Source organism: Orcinus orca, chromosome 1 (genome assembly GCF_937001465.1).
Source record: "Orcinus orca chromosome 1, mOrcOrc1.1, whole genome shotgun sequence".
Taxonomy (NCBI): domain Eukaryota; kingdom Metazoa; phylum Chordata; class Mammalia; order Artiodactyla; family Delphinidae; genus Orcinus; species Orcinus orca.
The window spans coordinates 111,744,113-111,767,353 of NC_064559.1; the positions used below are offsets into that span (position 1 = coordinate 111,744,113).

The 23,241-nt window shown below is 37.9% G+C and overlaps 1 protein-coding gene and 1 non-coding gene across 7 annotated transcripts in view; one reads left to right on the forward strand and one right to left on the reverse strand.

Annotated features, from left to right (window-relative positions):
- Positions 1–4,213: 4,213 nt before the first annotated feature.
- The window catches only part of CSDE1 (cold shock domain containing E1), a 36,071-nt gene continuing 17,043 nt past the window's right edge, over positions 4,214–23,241 (forward strand). For 2 of the 6 annotated variants that reach the window (XM_049710163.1, XM_049710166.1), the window contains exons 1-6: positions 4,214–4,370; positions 11,072–11,489; positions 19,503–19,649; positions 21,404–21,602; positions 22,615–22,724; positions 23,126–23,218. In XM_049710163.1, the coding sequence (XP_049566120.1) occupies positions 19,512–19,649; positions 21,404–21,602; positions 22,615–22,724; positions 23,126–23,218 (540 nt within the window). In that variant the 5' untranslated portion in view covers positions 4,214–4,370; positions 11,072–11,489; positions 19,503–19,511. Of the gene's footprint in view, positions 4,371–11,071; positions 11,490–19,133; positions 19,302–19,502; positions 19,650–21,403; positions 21,603–22,614; positions 22,725–23,125; positions 23,219–23,241 lie in introns of all 6 variants that reach the window. The other 4 variants (XM_033436017.2, XM_049710165.1, XM_004263226.4 and 1 more) reach the window with 4 other exon arrangements.
- LOC117203225 (small nucleolar RNA SNORD35) lies at positions 13,798–13,883 on the reverse strand. The gene has a single exon (XR_004485919.1). It is a non-coding gene; the product is annotated as a small nucleolar RNA SNORD35 (small nucleolar RNA).

The window sequence follows — 23,241 nt, forward strand, 5'->3', positions numbered from 1 at the left end:
TGATGAACCAGAGAACTGAAGCTTACTTTATTGTTCAGGAAATAGGGCAATGAAAAATTAAATTCATAAATGTGTTAATTTTGGATAACAATACATATTATAAAGACAATAAAACAAGCTAATATTGTTATGGAGAGCAATGGTAATAGTGAGTACTTTTACTTTAGAAAAGATCTTTGTGAGGTGGTAACATTTGGGCTGAAACCTGAGTGATAAGAAAGTGCCAAATATCTGATGATTTGGGGAAAGAGCATTCCAGGCAGAGGCAAGAGTAAAGGCAAGGATTCTGAAGTAGGAAAAAATTTGCAATGTTGGTGGCAGTGGATTGAAACACAGTGAACCAGGGGTTAGACTTAGCAGAGACTAGGTCATTTAGGGCCTTGTACTATAGATCATTGTAAAAGAGTTTGGACTTTATTCTAAATACAATTGGTTTTATTTTTAATTAAGTTTGAAATAGGCTTTGCTCCATGCTTCTCTCTGGCTGATTCCCAGAGCTAAAATGTTATGGTGATTACTTTTAGTGCAGCAGCTTAGCATGTCCACCTAATTCTTCCGTTCAGTGCAATGTTGACATTTTAAAGGGAAGCATTATAGGGCTTACCTGGCGGCGCAGTCGTTAAGAATCCACCTCCCATTGCAGGAGACATGGGTTCGAGCCCTGGTCTGGGAAGGTCCCACATGCCGCGGAGCAAGTAAACCCGTGCGCCACAACTACTGAGCCTGTATTCTAGAGCCCGCGAGCCACAACTACTGAGCCTGTGTGCCTACAGCCCATGCTCTGCGACAAGAGAAGCCACCGCAATGAGAAGCCTGCATACCACAATGAAGAGTAGCCCCCCACTCGCCACAACTACAGAAAAGCCCGCGTGCAACAACGAAGACCCAATGCAGCCAAAAATAAATAAATAAATTCATTTTTTTAAAAAAGGGAAGCATTATATAAAGCTTCTGCCTTATTTTTATTTAAATTCTAATATTTTATTACATAATTGTTATTCTTACATATTATTCTCATTTAAACAATCATTTTAACTGTTTGGGGGCTTGCTAATGAATAAAAAGTTTTGGATTGTGGGGTTCTAGGGTTAAATCTTATTTACATTCTTTTGGAAGTAATATTCTTTATGAAAGTTTTTGCTCTAACTTGTGTTTTCCTGTTCTGATATCTTGAATGTGGATTCCTTTACCACCCACTATTACCATAATTTTATAAAGGAAGTTCTCATTAACTTCCCTAACTAGGAAAGACATAATGTCAGAATAAAAACGGTGCTTAAAGACTTCCCTGGCGGTCCAATGGTTAGTATTCCGTGCTTCCACTGCAGGGAGCACAGGTTCGATCCCTGGTCCAGGAACTAAGATCCTGCATGCCATATGGCATGGCCAAAAAAAAGAAAAAAACAAAACAGTCCTTAAATCTTGAATCAATTTAGCCTTACTTAAAAGAAGTCTCTACATTGATCTAATTTTTCTCATTTCACAGACAACTGACAAAAATCTCATCCATTGCTGCTCAAGAAAACCTTATAAATGCATAAAGGATGCTTACTTTTTTAAAAATTTATTTTATTTATTTTGGCTGTGTTGGGTCTTCGTTGCTGTGCACGGGCTTTCTCTAGTTGCAGCAAGCGGGGGCTACTCTTCCTTGTGGTATGCAGGCTTCTCACTGCGGTGGCTTCTCTCATGGAGCACGCGCTCTAGGAGCGTGGGCTTCAGTAGTTGTGGCTCACGGGCTCTAGAGCACAGGCTCAGCAGTTGTGGTGCACGGGCTTAGTTGCTCCGCGGCATGTGGGATCTTCCCGGCCGAGGGCTCAAATCCGTTCCCCCTGCATTGGCAGGCGGATTCTTAACCACTGCGCCACCAGGGAAGCCCAGAATGCTTGCTTTTGATTCTCAAATAGACTCCAGAGAAATGTGCTTATTGATAATGGTAGAGGAAAAAAACCCCACAACTATAATCGATCTCATTGTCTATGTTTCTCGAAAGAAAAATTAGTATGATAAATAACCAAAAATATATGCAACTTTTAAATTCTGATTATTATTCCTTAATGGAGTAAATATCTTCCCCAAATCCATGATTACCCTATTGTTATAGGAAATGGTTTCCCAAGTGACTTCACAAGCTTCTGCTTTAATTAACTTCAGTTTAAAAAATAAACATAAAAATATAACTACATTTTGGGGTATTTTTAATTTGACTTCAAAATTACTCTGAAAAAATATTATTGCCTTAAAATGTGATCTCCTAAGAATGAAACCTACCTCTACCTAAAAATGAAACCTACGAGTGGTAATTGTAGAAAGACTAAATCATTTAAACTACTGATTTAAATCAATGATTTAAGACAAAATCATTTAAACTAGTGAATTACTCCATCTTTTACTTTAATGCATTGGAAGCTAAAATGTATGCTTCTGGATTGATACACATTTGCATTTTGTGTTAAGTGTAATTTGATACTAATGGACCAAGGAGGAATTTAAAGGCAATTGAGACATAGAATGAGGATGATAAAACAGTTACATGGTTTAAGAAGGTCTTCAGAAGCTATGTATGATGGTAGAAATTGAGACTTTATTCTTATTAATAGGACTTGTATTTATAGATTTTAGTGAGACTATTATTTTTTACATTTCCCATTGCTGTGATATTTGAGAATGTGTGCTCTTAGACCTAATTCTACTTTTAGCCCAGCTTCACATGACCTTATTTCTAGTGCAAGAGCCCAGGGCAGTTTCTCTGTAACACTAGATTAGAAATATCCAAACGAGATCTATTGCTGGGGAGGAGAAATCTTAATTTAAGATTTGGACAGAGGAAACAAAACAGCTAGGTTGACATATTTACATTCCATACTTCCCAACAGAACACTCCACTTTCTAACAACTTCTTACATTGTTGTTCAGTGCTATTCATTCAACAAGCTTTTGAGGGTTGTCTATGCCAGGCACTGTCAGGAAAGAGCGATGCAAAGATGAATGTCACAGGCCCTGTCCTAAAGAATCACTAGCTAGTATAAACTAATAATTACAATAGAGTGAGCTATGAAAGCGCTGAAAATGAAGCAAATATCTGTGCCTGGGAAAGCGTGGGAAGGCATCAAAAAGAAGAGGCAGCTTGGAGGTGGTATGGGATTAGACCAATAGCAACAAAGGTGGAAAGAAAAATCTTTGAACATCAGAAAATACTACCTCCTCTTATAATTCAAGATGATTTGCTCAGAAATGAGCTGTGCACCTTTCCTTCATTGCAGTTATTTCAATGTGTATGTTCAGATTTTGGTTTTGTGATTATTGAATGATGCTAGACTGAAAGTTCCTTGAGGACAGAACCATGACCGTTTATCTTTACTATAGTACACACCCCAGTGACGACGCATACAAGATGCCAGACAAATAAGTGTTGAAGGGGAAAATAAAGTGGTGGGAGAGTTCTCAGGAGCGTTGACTGGTCATTTTTTATCCAATATTGTCAAGTGAGAGAGCCACAGAATCTGTGAAAGACCATTCCTCTCACCAGAGGGGACTGCTCTATCGTTTGGCAAGGTATAATTCATTGAACTTTTCTGGGGCCAGAATTAACCATTTTCCTCCTTCCCTCTTTCCCTGTGGGATGAGTCATCCATTTGCCCTGATTTCAACCTTTTGGTTACTGATTCACCCCTCTGATTACCTGATACACTATGTAGATCTTCTGTTAACTAAAAAGGTCAGTTGAAGGAGTTTGTTTTTTAATGATTATGCTACCTTGCTCACTCTTGTCTGTCTGTTGCAAGCAACATAGTTTGTGGGAAACAAAGTTCTCACGTATGGCATTCAAATTACCTTGCTTAAAGCCTAACTCTATATTAAATAAAAGTCCAGTCTAAGGTAGCGGACAAGAGAAAGAAGGCTTGCACTGTGAATAAAGAGGAACTGGGGTTTGAGGAACTTCCGGATTATCGCTGAGAAAAGAGAAATCCTTTATATTACATTCCTGATATGCCCTCCTAATTGTTCGTCTTCAAGGTTTACCCTGGTCTCGGGGCCTAAAACATTCAGGTTTGCAAAGATCAGAGACGCCGAAAGTCACCCGCCACCCCGCCCCGTGCGTCCCAGCGGAGTCAGCAAACACAGAGATTGCTTCCTGCAGCTCACGGAGGAGGGGAACTAAGGGAACGTAGACGCCACTTCGGTTGTGGTTAAGCGCAGCGAACTGGCCGGCGTCACTCAGCCCTCGTGCGCAGGCGTACTAAGGGTACGCTCCCCCCTTCCTGTGCACGCGCTCAAAGCCCGCAACTCTCGCGAGAGAAGCGAGATTTATTCCTACGTACCGGGCCGTGCTGCTTATGGCGGCGCTGGAGAGGGGGCGCTGAGCTGTTGGGGTGAGTACGACCTCAGGGTCCAACTAGGGGTAGCAAGAAGCCACGTTAAGGGCGGATGAGAGGACCAAGACAAACGGGAGAGACTTCTGAGGCAGGGTGGGCACTCCTAGAGCTCCGGGTAGAGACGATCTCACCCTGAGTCCCTGCCCCGGGCTTTTCCACCCGGCTCCCGTTCAACTGTCTAGGCCTCACATCAGGCTGCAGAGCAGAAGCGAAGAGTCTAGGCCAGGCGGTCGCGCGTTGTGGTGGTGGTGGTGACTAAAGTGGGGGGAGGGAGCGAAAATGGAGGCTCCGACCGCAGCCAAGATGGAGGCAGGGGTGCGGGGCTCGGGCGCGGAGGCTGCTGGGAGTTGTAGTCTGGCTGTTTCTTCCTCTGCGGCTTGGTGGGGGGAACGAGAACTACAAGTCCCGGCGGGCGGGGCGAGGGAGTGGTGGCGCGGTCCTTTGTGTGAGACTGGAAGAGCTGGAGGCATAGGAGAGGGGCCTATCCTGACTCTGAACCCTGTCGTATCTTGGCCATCACCTGCTTGGATCTGACTACGAGTACCAGAACGCAGTGCGGCAATGGCGCTTCCTTTGTGTATGGACTGAGACGCCGCTCCATCTAACTGCTTAGAGACACCACCTTTCCTCGGCACATCTGGCACGGTAGTGCGGCCGAATTGTCATCCTTACTTCCATTCACCTAGAGCTGTTTATCTTGGGTCTCAACACCCAACCTTCCCGTCTAGTCCTCCCCTTCGGCTTCTTGAGGAAGAGAACCAGCCCCTAAACTTAGGCACATGGCTCTCACCCTTCTAATCCTGGTGTTAGGGCGAACTCGGTGAGAACTCAGTGGAGTTCTCCTTACTCCCCCTCTGGTTCTTATGGTGTAAGAGCCCGGCCCATATTGTGCAATGAAAGGCATGGCTTCGTCATTCTGTGTAGAATTAGTTTTTCAGAGCCCTGGTCGTAGACACTTTAGAGGTTCTTACCATCCGCTGTATCATAAGTAGGAACTCTTAGTGCTACGGTTCTTTTTGCTTTAAGGTTTTCCTTTAGAAACACCCAGTAGCTCCTCTCTTGCCTGACAAGTGAGGCAGGGAACCCTCTCTAAAAACAGCCTTCAATCCGCAAATACAAAAGCTGAACGTTGTTTGAGGTAATTTCCTTGTTTTGCACCTAAAATGAGCGCAAGAATGTGGTCCTCTTAAACAGTTGGTAGACAGGGTGGAGGAGGGAGGACGCCCAAAGGCACTGTGGTAGTTAAATCTTTAAATCCTTCCTGTGGGAGACTTAGCTTTTTATCAGGATGGTATGAAATGGCAGCTCTCGACCAGAGCTACCAATCTATAAAATGTAGGTACCAAATTATAGCCCGCTAATATAAGTTGTTCTGTATCAAAACGCTGAGTAATTTTCGAGTCTATAGAAGGAAGCATTTTAAATACTACGTTGAGGGGCAGCATACCTTTGTGCCCTTTTGGTACTAACCAATATTGGGTATTCTTGGTTTGGGTAAGGAGGGGGGTTATATACTTGAATAGGCATATGCCTGAGTCATAAAATCTTGATAAATTTTCAACCTTGTTTTTTTTTTTTTCCTTTTAGCCATAGGCCCGAAATAAAAGAGATGGTAGTGGTTTGAGTGATTTTGCAGCTGCTCTGGATGTTTACCATCGAGATGAGTATTTATAGCAGCTGAGTTGAAAAGTAAAGCATTTGAGGCACAGAAGATAGGTTTTCTTTTTTTGTAAATAAGTTCTGACTTAACAAGTATGACCTTTAGAGTATGGTTGAAAATTCTGGTAAATTCCTGCAAATAAAAAATGAGAATGTGGAAGCTGACATGTAGTTCTGCTTTATCCTACTCCTGTTTTCCCTTCCCTCCATCTAAAGACACACAATGCGGGGCCATTACAACATTTTTTAAAATTTTTTCTTTTAAATTGTGGTAAAATATACATAACGGAATTTACCGTTTTAACCTTTTTTTTTTAAGTGTACAGTTCAGTAGCATTAAGTTCATTCACATTGTTGTGAGACCCATACTTTTGACAAAGTAGTTTAAACATGGAAATGCTGTGTGCGCAGATTTTTAAGGAGTTGAATTTGAGGACTGCATTACAAAATAAAATCTTGAGATCTTGTTAAATAAATACGAGGCGTTGGTTTGCCTTCTTAGTTTAGTCTTTTCAAAAATCAAAGGGGGACTACTTTGAGATTTTTGACCCAGACTGTCTTATGGAGAGCTGTAACTTGTAGGATTTTTCATGATAAAGAATTACAGCTAGAAGAATTACAACTGTATTTTTTAAGATTTAATAGCTGGAATGTCTTCAGTGGTGAAATTGCTGTGGTGGGGGTGACTTGTTTTCTTGAATCCCATCATTTCTTGCTGTTAAATGCTTTCTGCCAAATCAAGATTTTTAAAAATTCCTTTGTCTTGGTATTAGAATGTTTTCTGCTTGCATGTGTGAGTACCTAGTTAAAAAAAATAATTCAAAACTTTTTTCCAGTTCAAATATACTGTCAAGCCAGAGGAATTCTTAGAGATGTTTCTGTTGTGCTACATTTTTTATTAGGGGTATTAAACTGAATATTGTGTATTGGAAGATTATTTTTTGAGCATTATTTGTCCTTTTATGCTGAGGTATAATATTAATGTGTAGTTGAAAATAATTGATCGGGAGTTTATTCGCGTTGAACCTGTAGGCTATCCATTGGTTTGCAGCTGCAGCCAATATATAACCAGTTAGTTGTTTGCATTTCTGCTAAACATTGGATTTCCAGGGATGTTAAAAACATGTCAGTTACCTGTGGGAACTGATGACATTTGGATTTGGTTAAGTAAGATACTTAATTAAAATTAGTTTCACCTTTCTTTCAAGTTAATATGATTACTAGAAAATTTTAAATTACATATGTGGCTTGCACAGTATTTCTGTTGGATGGTGCTGGTCTACACTATTCTTTGATTTTTGTGTCTGGAGCATTTCTTCAGCTTCTTTCCACACTGGCATTTGTCCTATTTCAAAGTATTAATATATGTAAAAGAAGTTAAGTGATGGGTGGGTGTATAATTTTAAATATCTAGTAACAGCACAATTGTTATTACTAAAGGAAACATAGAAAAAGATGGTTGCAGCAATTTGATTTTCTTTTATTTCCGCTTAACGTGTTGATGACTTAAATTGTTTTAAGGTGGTTAATTATCTGAACTTTTATCATTTTCCTTAGATCCCAAAGTAAAACTGAATTAAAACCTGTTAGGCACTTCGGTTATGCAGGTTAGAGAAAAATGTGATATACTTAAACTTGTCTTGGGTTAATTCATCAAGAAATACCAACTGGGGAGTTAAGGCAAGAATGAGTGTTAGTCATATAAATCAACAGTAGAGAACCTTTTCAGTTCCGTGCTGCCTATTTGGGTCTTTGCTCTTATTCTCAAAGAAAGTACTCTGAAGAAGTAGGTTAGGTGGAGGGACTTTTATAGACTGGTTTAGCATTTCTTTAACATTCTTCCCAAGTGAATGCTGTACAGAATTTGAGTATAATTTGTCAAAATGATAAACTGGGTTATGTGGTAACATTTTAGATGGATTAATGTCATGTAAATGTATTAGTTCAACGTGTATTAGTTTAGTGCCTGCTCTGTGCCCGGCTTCAGCTAAGCCTTTGCGGTAAAGCAGCGAAGTGGAGGAGACAGTAAATAACAAAACAGGTGATGATAGTTTTAAGGCAGGTAAAATAGGGCATGACTGTTTGGATTATCAGATCAAGTAAAGGAAAATTAACTTCTAAAACAACATGACATAATTGATAATTAACTAATGGTGGTAGTGTTCCCATACAGAGCAAAGGGAAAAGGAGTTGATTACTTAGTAATCAGGGAGACTCTCAGATCCACATTTAAATTGTTCCTTAGTTTTTTTTATTAGTACTCTCTATTTCATGTGACTTAAGAAGCGTCTAGCTTTGGAGGCGGCGGGGGGAGGTTGTAGTGGGTACACTTTGGTTCAGAGGATTAAAGCGAAAGAATTGGTCAGTACCACCCATGAATGTTAATAATCTTAGCATGAGTGGATAGCAAATTTATTAAAATGCCCAATGGGTATCTTTTAAAAGAAGAGGTTATTTCTTGATTGGATAATTAAGACTTTATACAGTTCACCAAACAAAATTTTTTAAAGTTGGTGGAACTGTCTACCAACTTGAATTGTGTCTTTTGCTGTTATAGATTAACTCTTTTTGCTGTATTAGTTTCTGCTGTGGTAAGTTTAGCAGTACCTGGTTAAGTGCTATCAGGGGTTGTGATAAAGAAATAAACTTGAATTTGTCTCTCAGAAATCTGAAATATAATTGAAGGAACAAGGTACATAAACATGTAAGTAAAGTGCAGAAATGATTTGGTACCAAAAAGCATGATGCCAGCAGTGGGAGTTACTGTAATAAATCTGCTGGAATGGTCGAGAAAGGCTTTTTTTGTCACATTGAAGATGATAAAATGTATTCTTTGTGGAAAGACCTGTATACACAAAGACTAGAATTCAGGAATCTCCCAAGAGTTGCGTTTAAGAATTAGGGAGGAAAATGCACCTATCTAGAAGAACTGGAGAGCAGAAGAAGGTAAAGATGTAAAGGTAGAAGAGACACACCTTGAATGGTGGTGGTTAAATGCTGGCTGCAGTCAGAAACATCTTGGGGGCAGGGTGGGAAAGAAAATACACCAATGCCTAGGACCTAACCCCAGTTAAATTAGAATCTCAAGGTGGGATCCAGGCTTTGATTTCCCCTCCCCCCAAGTCCCAGGTGGGTTGGATTTGCAGCCAGGCTTAAGAACTTCCCATTTACAGTGCTGGAAAAATCACTGAGGATTTTGGACAAGGAGATGAGATGAATGAGATGAAATTGGAATTTTAGATAAATCAGTCTGGTAGTGTTATGTGGCAGAATATGGAAAGGGTTGACACTGGAAGTTAGCAGATGTGTCAGACCCCTGGACTAAAATATGATGTCATTTAGGGCAAAAGATGAATACACAAGGTATCTTGAAATATTGATAAGACTTGCAACATTGGGTGTGTAGGTGGAGAGGGAGGAATCAAAGATCATTACAGAAGTGGCCCTATGTCAGGCCAGTTCAGTTACTCTTTGAGTGGGGACTGGGCATGTGTATGTCTTAAAGCTTCCCAAGTGATTTGAGAATCATTGCTCTAAGAAGTATCTAGTCTGGGTAATAGAATGATGCAAATAAAATTGAAAGATTTGACAAATGTAACATTTGATATTTGAAGTTACTGTATAAAGTCATGGAATGTTAGGTATACCCAATAGCCACAGATCAGCTGTTACTGAGTTTTCATTTTGCATAGGAGAAACTGAAACTCAGGGAGATTAAATAATTTGTTTGTGACATTTTACTGGTAAGTATCAGTGTGATTAATATTGAGCTCTCCTACTCTGTTTCACCAGGTCTGACCTCTCACCTTATAGTCATTATTTCTTATCTTAAAATATACTATCCACCTCTCAGCATATCTAAAACCAAATCCACCTTTTCTTTTCCCCATATGTCATTTTAGTTAACAGCACCATTTTAGCTAACATTTGAGGCACTGCAAAATAATAATTTTTTACAGCTAATACAAAGCACAATTCTGTGATTTTATTTATACATATATTACACTTCTCTTCCCTTCTCATCTTAATTGTTTCTCTTCTATAGACATTCCTCATCTGTTTATGGCAACAGCTCTAATGAGATGTCTGTTTCCTTCACTAAGTGATCCTTCATAGGATTTCAGGATTTCATACCCTTTCATCAAGAACTAAGGCTCTCTGTTTCCTGTTATATCAAGTTGAAACACTTCATAATCTGGCTCTACTGCATCTGTCACACCATATATCTCATTTCACTTTAACCCAGCCCTCTGTTCTAGCCAGGCTAGCCTATTGATTCCTCTGAAACAAGCCACACTTGCTGTGACAGTCTCATGCAGTAAAGCTCCCTTGATGTCAGGCATAGAAAATCCTATACATGGTCTCTGCTCTCAAGGGACTTAGGATTTAGTTGTATACTCTGGCTTGATTTATGTGATATTTTATGCCTAGAATACTCAGCTGTTTTCTTTTTCTTAAAAATCTGCCCATTTCTCCAAATTAAGCTGAAATATTCTACCTCTTAACTAAAAGCCTTCTCTGACCATGTTGCTTTGATGCACAGATGGTGATGCATAAACAATAAATAGTATTTCTAGAATAGTATGTGATGTAGTAGATACCCAGATATTAGTTGAGCAAATTAATTTTGGACATTTTGTCCTATATTCTAGTTTTCCCTCCATGTATAAATAACTCTTCTCAACAAGGGTGTAAAGTCCCTGATGGCAGGAAATTCTTTTATGTTTTCCACAGTACCTAACACAGTGCTAGGTAGTTACAAAACACATACTAAATAGAATATTATGTTATGTAACTTCGAATTTATTTGTGGGGGGGTGTCAATAAGGACTGAATAATTTCGGGTTTTGAGTGTACAGTACCAAAGGAGGTATCCATTAGCACTTGGGAGATTGCTTAAATGACATTGAGTGTGTGTGCTTCCAAGTTTTCTGCCTTGCTTGATTCTAAGTTAATGAAATGAGTTTGTCCCTCTAGCTACCCTCTGTCCCTGATTCTTTTATGTAAGTTATACTTAATGTCTTCATTCTTATCTCTAGTATGAAGTGTAACAGAACAGACTTTACCACCTGAAACTGCTGCTTCAAGTTCAGATCAGGCAAGGAACAAACCTCGAAACAACCAACAAGACCAAAGAAGAGTACACTTAAGTTGAAGACACAACACTTGATCTGAAACAAGAAGTTTGTGCCTACTCAACAGCTTTGAAAGAGCACTTCCCAACGCTGCTAGTAGTCTTTGTTTTCTTCAGTGCTGTACTGTGAGATTGCCTGGTGCAGCAGCAGTTGTATTCTTTATTAGCTTGATAGGTCATTTTCTCTCGCACGCGCGCTCTCTCTCTCTTTTCTTTTCTTTTTTTTTTTTTAACACTAGCAACTTTCATCCTTTGAAACGTGTGCTGAAAAAGAAGAATCAGCAAATACTACTGAAAGTGCAATATTTGATTATCACTGCGAGGTAGGTTTATCGTTTCCTATTGGCAAGAATCAGTTTATAATTCTAGATTTCCTAATTATTTGGTTAAATTTAAAATCTTAATCTGTTTGCTTCTAAAGGTATTCTGAAAACAGTTTATATTATCAACTATTAGTCTGAAAATATCAACACTAGATTATTTTAACTTGTTGTCTTTTGTTAGATGACAATATTTATGCCCAAATCTGGGATTTTCCACCCCAGATTATATTTATTAATACATGCAGGTCTCTTGATTTATTGGTCTCTTAGAAAGAAAAACTCCCTCTGTACTATTAAGAAGTTAGGGTTTCAGTTAGGAGTGCCCTTTGTAGTCTTTGAGGTAACCTTGGGTAAAGAAAGCCTACAGAGAAGGGACATTTGAAGGTAAGTTGTACTTTGTTAAGAGGGAGAAGAGTTTTTGGTAGAGGTATAGAGGTAACGGAATGAGCAGATTTGGGGAGATCTGAAAGCACGTGGTATATGTTGAGTAGTCTGTTATGAAAGGAGTAGAGAATACAGTTTTGTGGGTCAGAGAGAATAACTGGAAAGGGAGGCTTGCTGGAGGCAGGTTCTACAGGGCCCACTCTACTTGCCTTTATTTTTCAGGAAAGTTGTCAGCTGTTTATAAGCAAGGGCTTAATGGATTTTGTATTTCAAACCTGAGATAGTTTATTGCTTCAGGTTTTAAAGTTACATATTCATAAATGTATCTTTGAAAGACAAATGGTGCTACTTTTAAGGAATAGGCTGAGGATGGGAAGACCTGTTAGGAGCAATGGACAGAGTGGAAGGAAGATAAAAGCTAGGGTAAAGGGAGAGAAAGAGGTAGACACTAGGTGTTTTAATGGTAGAAGTAATAGGACTGGTGACTAGTTGAATGGGAAGTTGAGGCTGGAGGGAATTGATTTAGTCTATCCAGTTGTCCAAGTTAGAAATCTTTGTTCATAGGAATGGGGAAGTTCAGGTAGGAATTTGTGGAAATCTATTTTATTAGTAATCTGAAGTTGAGAAAATATTCTAGTATGGAATGTTAAACAGTGGTTGTTTGGGGGAGGTAAGATTGTGAAGGGCAATTGTTCCTTTTTAATCTTTAGTTTCTAGAGTTTCTAAAATCAGCAGAAATAAAGACTTGGAATTCAGAAAGGAGTCTTCACTTTATACGTAATAAAGGAAGAAGTGCCAAAGAAGAGAATGTTGAAAGAAATAGGTAGTCCAGGTAGGAATGCCAAGGAAGAGAATTTCAAGAACTGGGTGGTAATCCTTTTGTAAAACGCTTCATTGATCAAATGAGGAGAATGAAAACAGACAACTCCTAGGTTGTTGTCTTATAAAAGCTTCATCACCATTTCAAGAAGTAGTGGGCCTTTATCTCCAGTTTATTTAAAGGTTAAGGACCTGGCTGTGGTAATGACCTTACTGTGGACCAGAATTATTCCTTAATTTAAAACTACCATTAACACCAATTTGTTTAAATTATCCATAAACAGACATAATTACTCAGTATTAAGGGTTTTTTTGGTTTTGTTTTGTTTTTTAAGCATTGACTAATTTAATCCTCACATCCACAGTGGCATTGGTACTTTTGTTTTTAATTAATTTATTTATTTTTGCTGTGTTGGGTCTTCGTTTCTGTGCGAGGGCTTTCTCTAGTTGTGGCAAGCGGGGGCCACTCTTCATCACAGTGTGCGGGCCTCTCACTGTCGCGACCTCTCTTGTTGCGGAGCACAGGCTCCAGACGCGCAGGCTCAGTAGTTGTGGCTCACGGGCCTAGTTGCTCCGCGGCATGTGGGATCCTCCCAGACCAGGGCTCGAACCCATGTCCCCTGCATTAGCAGGCAGATTCTCAACCACTGTGTCACCAGGGAAGCCCAAGGTTATTGTATTATTTGCTTTTTTTGTTTGTTTCTTCCTACCTCCTCATCTGATTTTTTAAAAAATAATTTTAGACTGGTACCACTTGTGCTGGGTTAGATAAAATAATGGGCATTGAAATTGTACAGCTCTATCGTTACTATTCAGAAGGGTAAAAGATTAGATGCTACAGCTTTCATTGCATTGACATTAATTGTAAAGATGGATTTAAAGTAGAAGTGCTTTTTGTTTAGCCTGATCTTTGTATTCTGAGTGTTAGTTTACTACAGGAACATCCCGCCCCGGGGTGCCGGGGTGGTGGAGGTGGGGGGAAGCAAAGCTGTAAGGAAACAAGACAGGGTGACTAGGGGAGGGCTATTGACAACCTGTCCTAGAGGATCCCAGTTTAGTCATTGAACTTCTCAGCAAGCCTAAGCTCAAAAGCCGCTCCCTGCTCCTTCTGGCATCAGCTGAGCCATTGGCATTATTAGCACTGCCCACAGTGGCATCGCAGACCATTGTGAGAGAAAGCCATCATCTGCTACGTGAACATTTTTAATGCATAAATGCATGCATAGCTGTCAAAAGTTGAGTTATATAAGGGCTTCCCTGGTGACGCAGTGGTTGAGAGTCCGCCTGCCGATGCAGGGGACACGGGTTCGTGCCCCAGTCCAGGAAGATCCCACATGCCGCGGAGCGGCTGGGCCCGTGAGCCATGGCCGCTGAGCCTGCACGTCCGGAGCCTGTGCTCTGCAACGGGAGAGGCCACAAGAGTGAGAAGCCCGCGTACTGCAAAGAAAAAAAAAAAGTTATATAGATTAATTCACATATTTACAAACAGATAAATAACAATTGGGGGGTTATTGACAGTAAAACGTGTTCTGATTGTACAGTTGTGAATTATTCCATTTAAAATGAGTGCAGCTAAGGAAACAGATTTGGTAATGCAGTAGAACCGCAGATTTTGTTTTTATTTATTTTTTTACTTTAATTTTTATTGGAGCATAGTTGCTTTACAATGTTATGTTTCTTGCTGTACAGCAAAGTGAATCAGTCACACATATACATATATCCACCCTTTTTTAGATCTTTCCATTTATGTCACCACAGAGCATTGAGTAGAGTTCCGTGTGCCATACAGTAGGTAGGTACTCATTAGTTATCTATTTTATACATAGTAGTGTATATATGTCAGTCCCAGTCTTCCAATTCATCCCACCCTGCCCCTTCCCTCCTTGGTAACTATAAGTTTGTTCTCTACATCTGAGAACCACAGGTTTTAAAAGAGCCTTTGTAAAAAACAGTAAAAGTAGTACATAATTAGGAATGAATAAAAATATTGAGGAGTGGGATTGGCCTTAAAAAATATCAATGAATAAGGCTTATAAGAAGTTTGTCATGTAAAGATAGACATGGATTGTTTTGATGAGTATTTTGATCAAAGACAGTTTAAGGTGACAAGGAAAGCAAAGCTAGGAACATTAAAAGAAAACTAAAGCCTCAGGTGAATGAGAAGATAACAGGGTAACTTGGCTAGGGGTGTGGAGACCTATGCAGGAACTGTAAATGTCTTGGTTGATTTTCAAAGTCAGGTGTGCGAACTTTGGAGCCTGCTCTCCATCCCTAGCAAAAATCCAGGAGCAAACAAATAAAAAATAAGATCTTTCAATAAGGAGATTTGACAGAGTATCTCTTGATAACATAGTGGTCAGTATGGAATATAGATTGGATTATAAGCATTAAAAGGCTTTGACTAATGGACTGATTTTCAGAGAGGTCTCCATATGTGTGCTGCCAGATTCTATTCTTGCTCTACTTTTAAAAAAGATTTAGTGGTAAGTAGTTATGTGTGTGCTCTGTACTAAGCACCATTCCAGGCTTTTTGTATGAAGTAACCCTAACCGTCCCCACAACCCTGTGAGGTGGGTATTAAGGAAGGACATAGAATGCTTAAAAGACAGATTACAAAGGCTAATGATTTAAAATTATCCCTCTAAATTGGAATTCCAGGTTAACTAAGAAATTTAAAAGCATTAGATTAGTTTTTTCTTTAGTAACAAATGATCAGTTATACAAGTACTAAAAGGAGAAAATATGATTTTACTAATTTATTAAGGAGTAATAGAGGTTTTTTTGTTGTTGTTTTTAAAGTTACTCAAACTTTACAGAATCAAGAAACATAATCACTCAGTGCTTTCTATATATTGGTCAGGGTACAGTAAGAATAGTAGTGAAATGTACTTCAGTGAATAATAACTTGAAACATATCCAGAAGACAGCAATTAGTCTGAAAAACAGTTGCATTCCGAAAACTGAAAGGAGCAAAGGAAGTTAAGGGGAAGTATGTTTAGATTAAGAAAACAGTCATTTTCTGAAACTGTCATACAGTGAAATAGGTTGCCTTTTCTAAACTAATTCCTTTTCAGTGGGAGCCAAGCAGACTAGGTTAGGAAAAAAGGGGCGGGGGGGAACAGCTCAGAGATGTTGCAAGAAGAAATTACAGAGCACAGAATTTTGATTTTTTTCCCCACCTCCCAAGGGAATTTGGAAATCACTTAGGCCATCATTTTACATCTGCAGAAACAATCCCAGAGAAGTTTTAAAAAGTATGAGAAGCAAGACTAAAAGCCAGTCGTTTGATTCTAGTTCTGTGTCCTTTAGGACACTTTAGTTGATTTCTTGAATTAGAAGTGAAGTTTAAATTTGACCTGTGATTCTTTTCCATTTCTCCTTTTTAAAAAAAAAAAATCATTGTTAATGATTTTTAAAAAATTTTTTGGGCCATGTTTGGGTCTTCATTGCTGCGTGTGAGCTTTCTCTAGTTACAGCGAGCGGCAAGCAGGGGCTCCTCTTTGTTGCAGTGCGCGGGCTTCTCGATGTGATGGCTTCTCATTGCGGAGCATGGGCTCTAGGCCCGAGGGCTCGGTAGTTGCGGCTCGCGGGCTTAGTTGCTCCGTGGCATGTGGGAATCTTCTCGGACTAGAGATCGAACCCGTGACCCTCGCATTGGCAGGCAGATTCTTAACCACTGCGCCACCAGGGAAGTCCCGTTAATGACTTTCTGATTTAAAAACAAATACATAGAAAAGAGTAGAAAGTCTAAACTTGGTGTTGGGGGTATTCGTCTGCTGTGTTCACTACTATACATGTAGAACCTAGAACAGTGCTGATGCATTGTAGGCATTCGAGTTCTGGTTTAGCGTATAAAGCAGTGGTTAAGAATGTGAGCCATGGAGTGAGTACTGAGTTCTGTTCCCATTTATCAATTTTAGCTCTGTGCACTTAGAACACCATCTAAGTGTTACATTGTCTGGGAGTATTGAAGTAGACTTTCCTGGTCTTTGCTTTTTAAAATACAGTTGAAATTATATTATAGAAATATTTTTGTCATTATATAAATGACTATGAAACTTTAGATTGTTTCCGGGAATTTGTTATTAAAACATTTTAATGAACACATTTGTGCATAAAGCCTTGTCCACATTTCACATTTCCCCATGATAAGTTTCCTGCAGTGGAATTATTAAGGAAAGCACCTCCACATTTTGGTACATGTGGTTAAACTGTGTTTCAGAAAGATTGCACCAGTTTGCCACCATGAAAATATATTAGCATGTTGTTCTTAACCTACTTTCTCAATTTTTTAAATCTATCTTCGATAATCTGATAAATGAATAATTTGTTTTATCTAAATTTTTGCTTGCTAGAATTGAAGTTCATATGTTTTGTGTTTAATGAATGATCTTTTAAGACTTATTTGTCTTAATGTCTTTCCATAATTCAGCAAATGAGTGCTTACTATGTGCCAAGCACTGTCTAACACTAGGGATTTATCTTTGAACAAAAAGCCCCTGCTCTCATAGAGCTTATATTCTGGTAGTTTAATTCTTACTGATTTGCTTAAATTCTTTAATGATACACTCATATATTTACATTTGCGTTTGTTCTCTTTAGGTTTGAGTATAAAAGCTTTTACTTTTTATGTAATCAAATATTGATCCTTTCCCTTGGCGTCTTTTTCTATTGACTTTAAACCTAGAAAGTCCCCCCTTCCAAAAACTTTATAAACGCGTACATTTTTATTTAATATTTGTTAAGGCATTTAACACAGTTCATCTAGAATATATTTTTTGTATACTGTGAGATGAGCAACTAAATTGATTTTCCCCCTGTTTAAAAAAAAGCCAAGTAACATTTACATACTCATGCACCACCACCCCCCTTTTTTGATGTTGTCTTTAGTTAATTTTTTATAAACAAGCATCTGTTGTTGAGCTGTCTACTTTTTCCATTGGATTTCTCTTTTTACGTAATTGTTTGGTGGTTTTGTTTGTTTTGTTTTTTAAGGAACATCACTTTTGTTTAATGGTGCTTCTTTAAAGTTTTGATGGTGCTGGTTTTAAAAAAATTTAGCTGAACTATTAGGAATTCTTTTAGGAAGAATTTTTAAATTCTTAAAAAAATTTAGCTGAACTATTTAGCTGAACTATTAGGAATTCTTTTAGGAATTCTTATCTAAAGTTGCTTGAGTGATATATGGGTTTCCCTTTTTAAAAAGTAGCCCTCAAATTAGATAAAGGCTAGAGAAAAATACTTAAGTCAGGAAAGGTGCTAGGAGAAAGGAGAGGTTCTGGTTCAATTCTGTTTTGATGTGCACATCTAAAGGTGAGATGAGATGAGCAATATAGCCTAAATTCCAGTACGCTTGTGGGAATAGTTTAGTCTTAGAAAGAAATGATAGCTCTAGTCCCTTCTCATTCTGGTTCATTTTCCCTTAGGGTGAGAAAAACGTGAGTCTTACCTCTTACCTTCAGCTAGGACTACTAGGACTGCGAGACTTGAGAATGTGGTTTTTGCAGCTTCCTGGCCTATGTATTACAGATCGTATCATTGTGTTCTTACTTGTATGGCGGTAAGAACTAGTCTAAACATGAAATAAGCACAGCTTGAAAGTCATGGTCTAAGTCAGTGATGGTGGAATAGTGGTCTTCAAATTAATTTGATCATACTGTTTAACAAGAAGAGCATGTATGTCAGTATGTACGTGTATATATTTATAAATCGTGTGATTATACTGCTCCATTTGCATTGTGAAGCAGTGGTACAAATAGGACAAAGGTGAAATAAGCAATATTGTGAAAATAGTGTACCTGTTAACAGTGTAGAAACTTTTCAACCCCACTAGAAATACATATATCTGGATGCTTAGTTTATAAGTGTTTAATTTAAAAACTTTATACTATCATGAATTAATATCTGAGGGACAGTATGCATTTTATGTTTTATTGATACTGGTATAAGTTTGTATCATAGTCCTGATCTTAATGTTTTGTCAGACTTGTCAGATCTCATTAGATGGTCATTTATTTCATAATGTGGAGGTATAAGAACTAATACTAGGATTAGAAGTGCTGGCTCCCAATTCTCTGCCTTTGCTTGCTTTATTAGCATTATCTTCTAAGATTCTTCTGTGGGAATCTTTTTCAACAGTTTGTCTATTTGTGAGGACAGTTTAGTTAAACTAGATAGCTAAATATGTACACTTAATTGGAGAGATGTAAACTTTAATATGCTGAAAGTAAATGAACGAGGGCTTCATTGTCAATCTCTTGTGAGGTTCTCCACTCTTTCCTCAGAGTACTTAAGTAATGTATGACATGTGATACGACCTGACATATCAACTCAGCAAGGCCTCTTCTATAAATACATAATAACCATTTGTAAAAGCTAGTTTTTATCTCTGGCCAAATATATATATTCTAATTCAGATATTATCTTCCTACACCCCATTAGATTATCCTGTGTGTACCCTACTTGAGGGAGACAAGTGATTGAGAATATTGGATTCTGTGTAAAGTTGTGGGATATTGAGAAGAAGTTGGTCTCAGTTGTCTTGCTGTAGCAACCACCAGAGTCCTTATGGCATTTTTAAAATTGTAAATGTTATGGATTAGGGGTTAAGTAAGTGCTTTAAAAAATACATTTCAGTTTGACCGTTTAGTGTTAATGCTATAATTTATTTTGTTGATAGAAATCTGATTAAATGAATTATATTTTGCTGAAGTAACTTAGTGATAAATGTAAAGATATACAGGTTGACTGTCAAATGTGTGTTAAATTGTTATTGATCATAGTTGTAAACATTGTGCTATGTTATCACAGCTGTTTGAGATGGAGAACGTTTTTACTGTGTCATCAGATCCTCATCCCCCTCCTACAGCCCCTCCTTCACTTTCTTTACCTTTATCTTCATCTTCTACCTCATCTGGGACTAAAAAACAAAAGAGGACCCCCACGTATCAGAGATCTGTAAGTCAGGGAAGCAGTCATCCCAGCTTTTTTCTTTGTGTTAAGAGCATGACTCAGAAGGGCCACTCAGTTTGATTGAAATACCCTGCAAACTCACTTTCTAACTTCCCTAAGTATTTCCTTCACCTTGAATCTTGAAAGGTAAGTTTAGTAGTTTAGGCCTTGCTACTCAAAGTGTGTCCAAGAATCAGAAGTATTGGTATCACCTTGGGAGCTTGTTAGAAGTGGAGAATCTCAAACCCCTGCCGCTGAATCAGATTTTGTATTTTAACCAGATCACTGGGTAACTTCAGTTTGAGAAGCCCTAGTTTCGAGTCAGTATTGTAGAGGTAGACCTTCTTGGTTCAACTCTGTCATTTGACTTTGGCAAGTCATTTAATCTCAATGTCTGTTTCGTAATTGGTAAAATTGGGACAATATTCCTCATGGGCTTTTGTAAAAATTAAATGAGTTAGTACACATCCGACACAAAAGAGTGTCTAGCATGAATGAATTAGAACTTAACCACCTACAGATGTGATGGCTTTGATTTGCATGATTTGGCTATCCCACCCAGTGTTTACTTAAAACTTGGGTTTATCTTTTTAGAATTTCAGTCATCTTTTTTTCCTGATGAAAAATTTTTTTACTTGCCCAACGTCAAACTTAAATGAAAATGTTTATAGGTCAAATTTTCAATGAAAGGGTCTAAAACTAGGTATAAAGATGTGGATATGTTGCTATAGTAAATCAATTATAGACCTAACCTTTCCTAGGGATTTTGTCCTATTTCATGCTTCACTTAAATAAAATGAAATATCCAATGTGATAGACAGTATCTGATGATTAAATAGGTCCCAGTGCATTGCATTTAAATAAATAGCCCTTCTGTTTACTAAAGAATGTTTTATTTTGCTTTATCTGACCATAGAAACAAATGACAGTATTTAGAGATTTCACTGTCTGAAAACAGGTGAAAAGATTTCTTTAATTGTACCTGTGAAGTGATTGAAGATTTTTAGGATTGAAGAGCTTTTGTTGTCTTGGAGTTCTTAGAAAACTCTTGCTTTCTAACTCATTATTTTGAGTCGTCTTCCATTAAAGGACCTGAGCATGCATGTATTTTCTAGTTTGAAATAAGTATTGCATGGAAAGTTTCTTTTATTGTTTTAATCTCTACTAACTTAAATAATTGCCTTCAAGATGCACGGCTTACCAAATAGCATCAAGGTTTCTATTTACGTTTCAAAATAAGTATTAATAAATTTAATGAAATGTCCTGGTAGTTTCGGTTTCCATCTCTTGAATAGTAGTTACCTTTGTTCTGATACTGTTGTTTTAGTAATTTAAATTTAATGTAAAGGCAGCTTTTCCTTATATAGTTACTTTATCTTAATATTTAAACTCCAGAAATTCTATTTGTTTGGTAAGTGAAAATTCTACCATGAATTGGGGCAGTTCCCCCAAAATAATTTGAATTACTTCCTCTGAAATGTTTTATTAGCTAAATTAACATTTCAGTAATAAAAACACATAATCTTCCCTTTATTTGTTGTTTTACCTTTATTTGCCTTTTTATGTTAAAAATTCAGTGATTTTTTTTTTTAACATCTTTATTGGGGTATAATTGCTTTACAATGGTGTGTTAGTTTCTGCTTTATAACAAAGTGAATCAGTTATACGAAAATTCAGTGATTTGTTAATCAGACTTATAGTAAGCTATGGAGGTAATATACAGATCTGTATGTATTGAGTTCTTTCTCTTTTTAAAACAGATGAGCTTTGATCCAAATCTTCTCCACAACAATGGGCATAATGGGTACCCCAATGGTACTTCAGCAGCACTGCGTGAAACTGGGGTTATTGAAAAACTGCTAACCTCTTATGGATTTATTCAGTGTTCAGAACGTCAAGCTAGACTTTTCTTCCACTGTTCACAGTATAATGGCAACCTGCAGGACTTAAAAGTAGGAGGTAATCTGTTGGTTCTCCTTTTTATAAAACTAATCACAAATTTATCTTGCATATCAACTTACTCATGACAGTGTTATGCTTTTGGCCTTTTAATTGTACCAATTACTGAAGTTTGTTTATATAAATTAGCAGAATCCTGATTTTTGTTGTGGTGATAGTCTTTTTGAGGGATGAAAGAGTTATTGATTAAAGATATCTTTGAATATTTTTTAAATAGACACTTGGTATATTTAATTGTTATTCCCCCAATAATGACTGTTTGGCTATATATTAGATTTTATGCCAGTGAAAATATTAAACTTTATAATGTTAGTTTTAATTATTTTGCCAGGTACTAGTTTGAGTAGTACCTGAAAGAAATAACTCTTACCATGTCACCACTTGGACTATGTGGAAATTCATTTTGGCTGACAACATAGAAATTACTTTCACATGTGAAAATGTGTGGCTTATTAAAGGACTGAAGTTACAAGGTCTCAGTGTGTGTTTTTTTAAAATATCTTTGAGAAAAAAGAACAATAGTTACATGAATATTTGGCATACCAAATACTCTAAACTGTACAAGAGTGTTAATTTTGGTTAATCCTCATTTTACAGATGAAGAAACTCAGGGTATAGAGGGATTTTGGGGGTGAGGGGGGAAGCTTGCCAAATCTCATCATTACATTGCATCAGCTGTAGTATGTGTAGGTGCCATGAAAACTAAGATATGGCTAGCTTAGTCTAAAGCAGTGGTTCTGAAACATTAGTGTGTATCAGAATTACCTACAAGGCTTGTTAAAATGCAGATTACTGTACGTGATGCCCAGAATTTGTTTTGGAGTGGGTCTGGAGTAGGGCCTGGGAATTTGCATTTCTGCTACACTCCAGGTGATGCTGCTGCTGATGCAGGGACCACACTTTAAGAATCACCAGTCTAAGGAAACTCAAATGCCTCATTAAGTTTAGCTTGAAAGTGAGATACCATTTGGCCAAAATTAGTCCATCAAACACAACACTCTCTTTGTTTTAGATGATGTTGAATTTGAAGTATCATCTGACCGGCGGACTGGGAAGCCCATTGCTGTTAAACTGGTGAAGATAAAACAGGAAATCCTCCCTGAAGAACGAATTAATGGACAAGTTAGTGACTTAGATGCTTTATGTTTTCTTAGGGCCCTGCATTTGCATATCTTTCACATTAGAAAAGGAAGATTCTCCCCATCTCCTCAGTTTGCACGCAAGAGAGCTATAGTATATAAAAGTTACTATTTTAAAATTATATCAGAAGCACTGGCATTTCTTGACCTGAAATAAAAATTTGGTCAAGACTCAATTTGGGTTTTTACATATAACCCTAAGTCTATACTTACAGTCAGCTTATGTACTGTAAGTTTGAAACTTGGCAGCATGACATCCTCTTGTGGATCATATCAAAATGTATCCCTTTGTATAGTATAGAGGATATTAAAATTCAGTTTATATTGCACAGTGCTGCTCCTGAAATGATTAGCAATGGAAATTTTTTTTTTTTTGACTGGTAGGTTGTGTGCGCTGTTCCTCACAACTTAGAGAGTAAATCTCCAGCTGCCCCGGGTCAGAGTCCAACAGGGAGTGTATGCTACGAACGTAATGGGGTAAACTTGTGTATTTTTCTTAA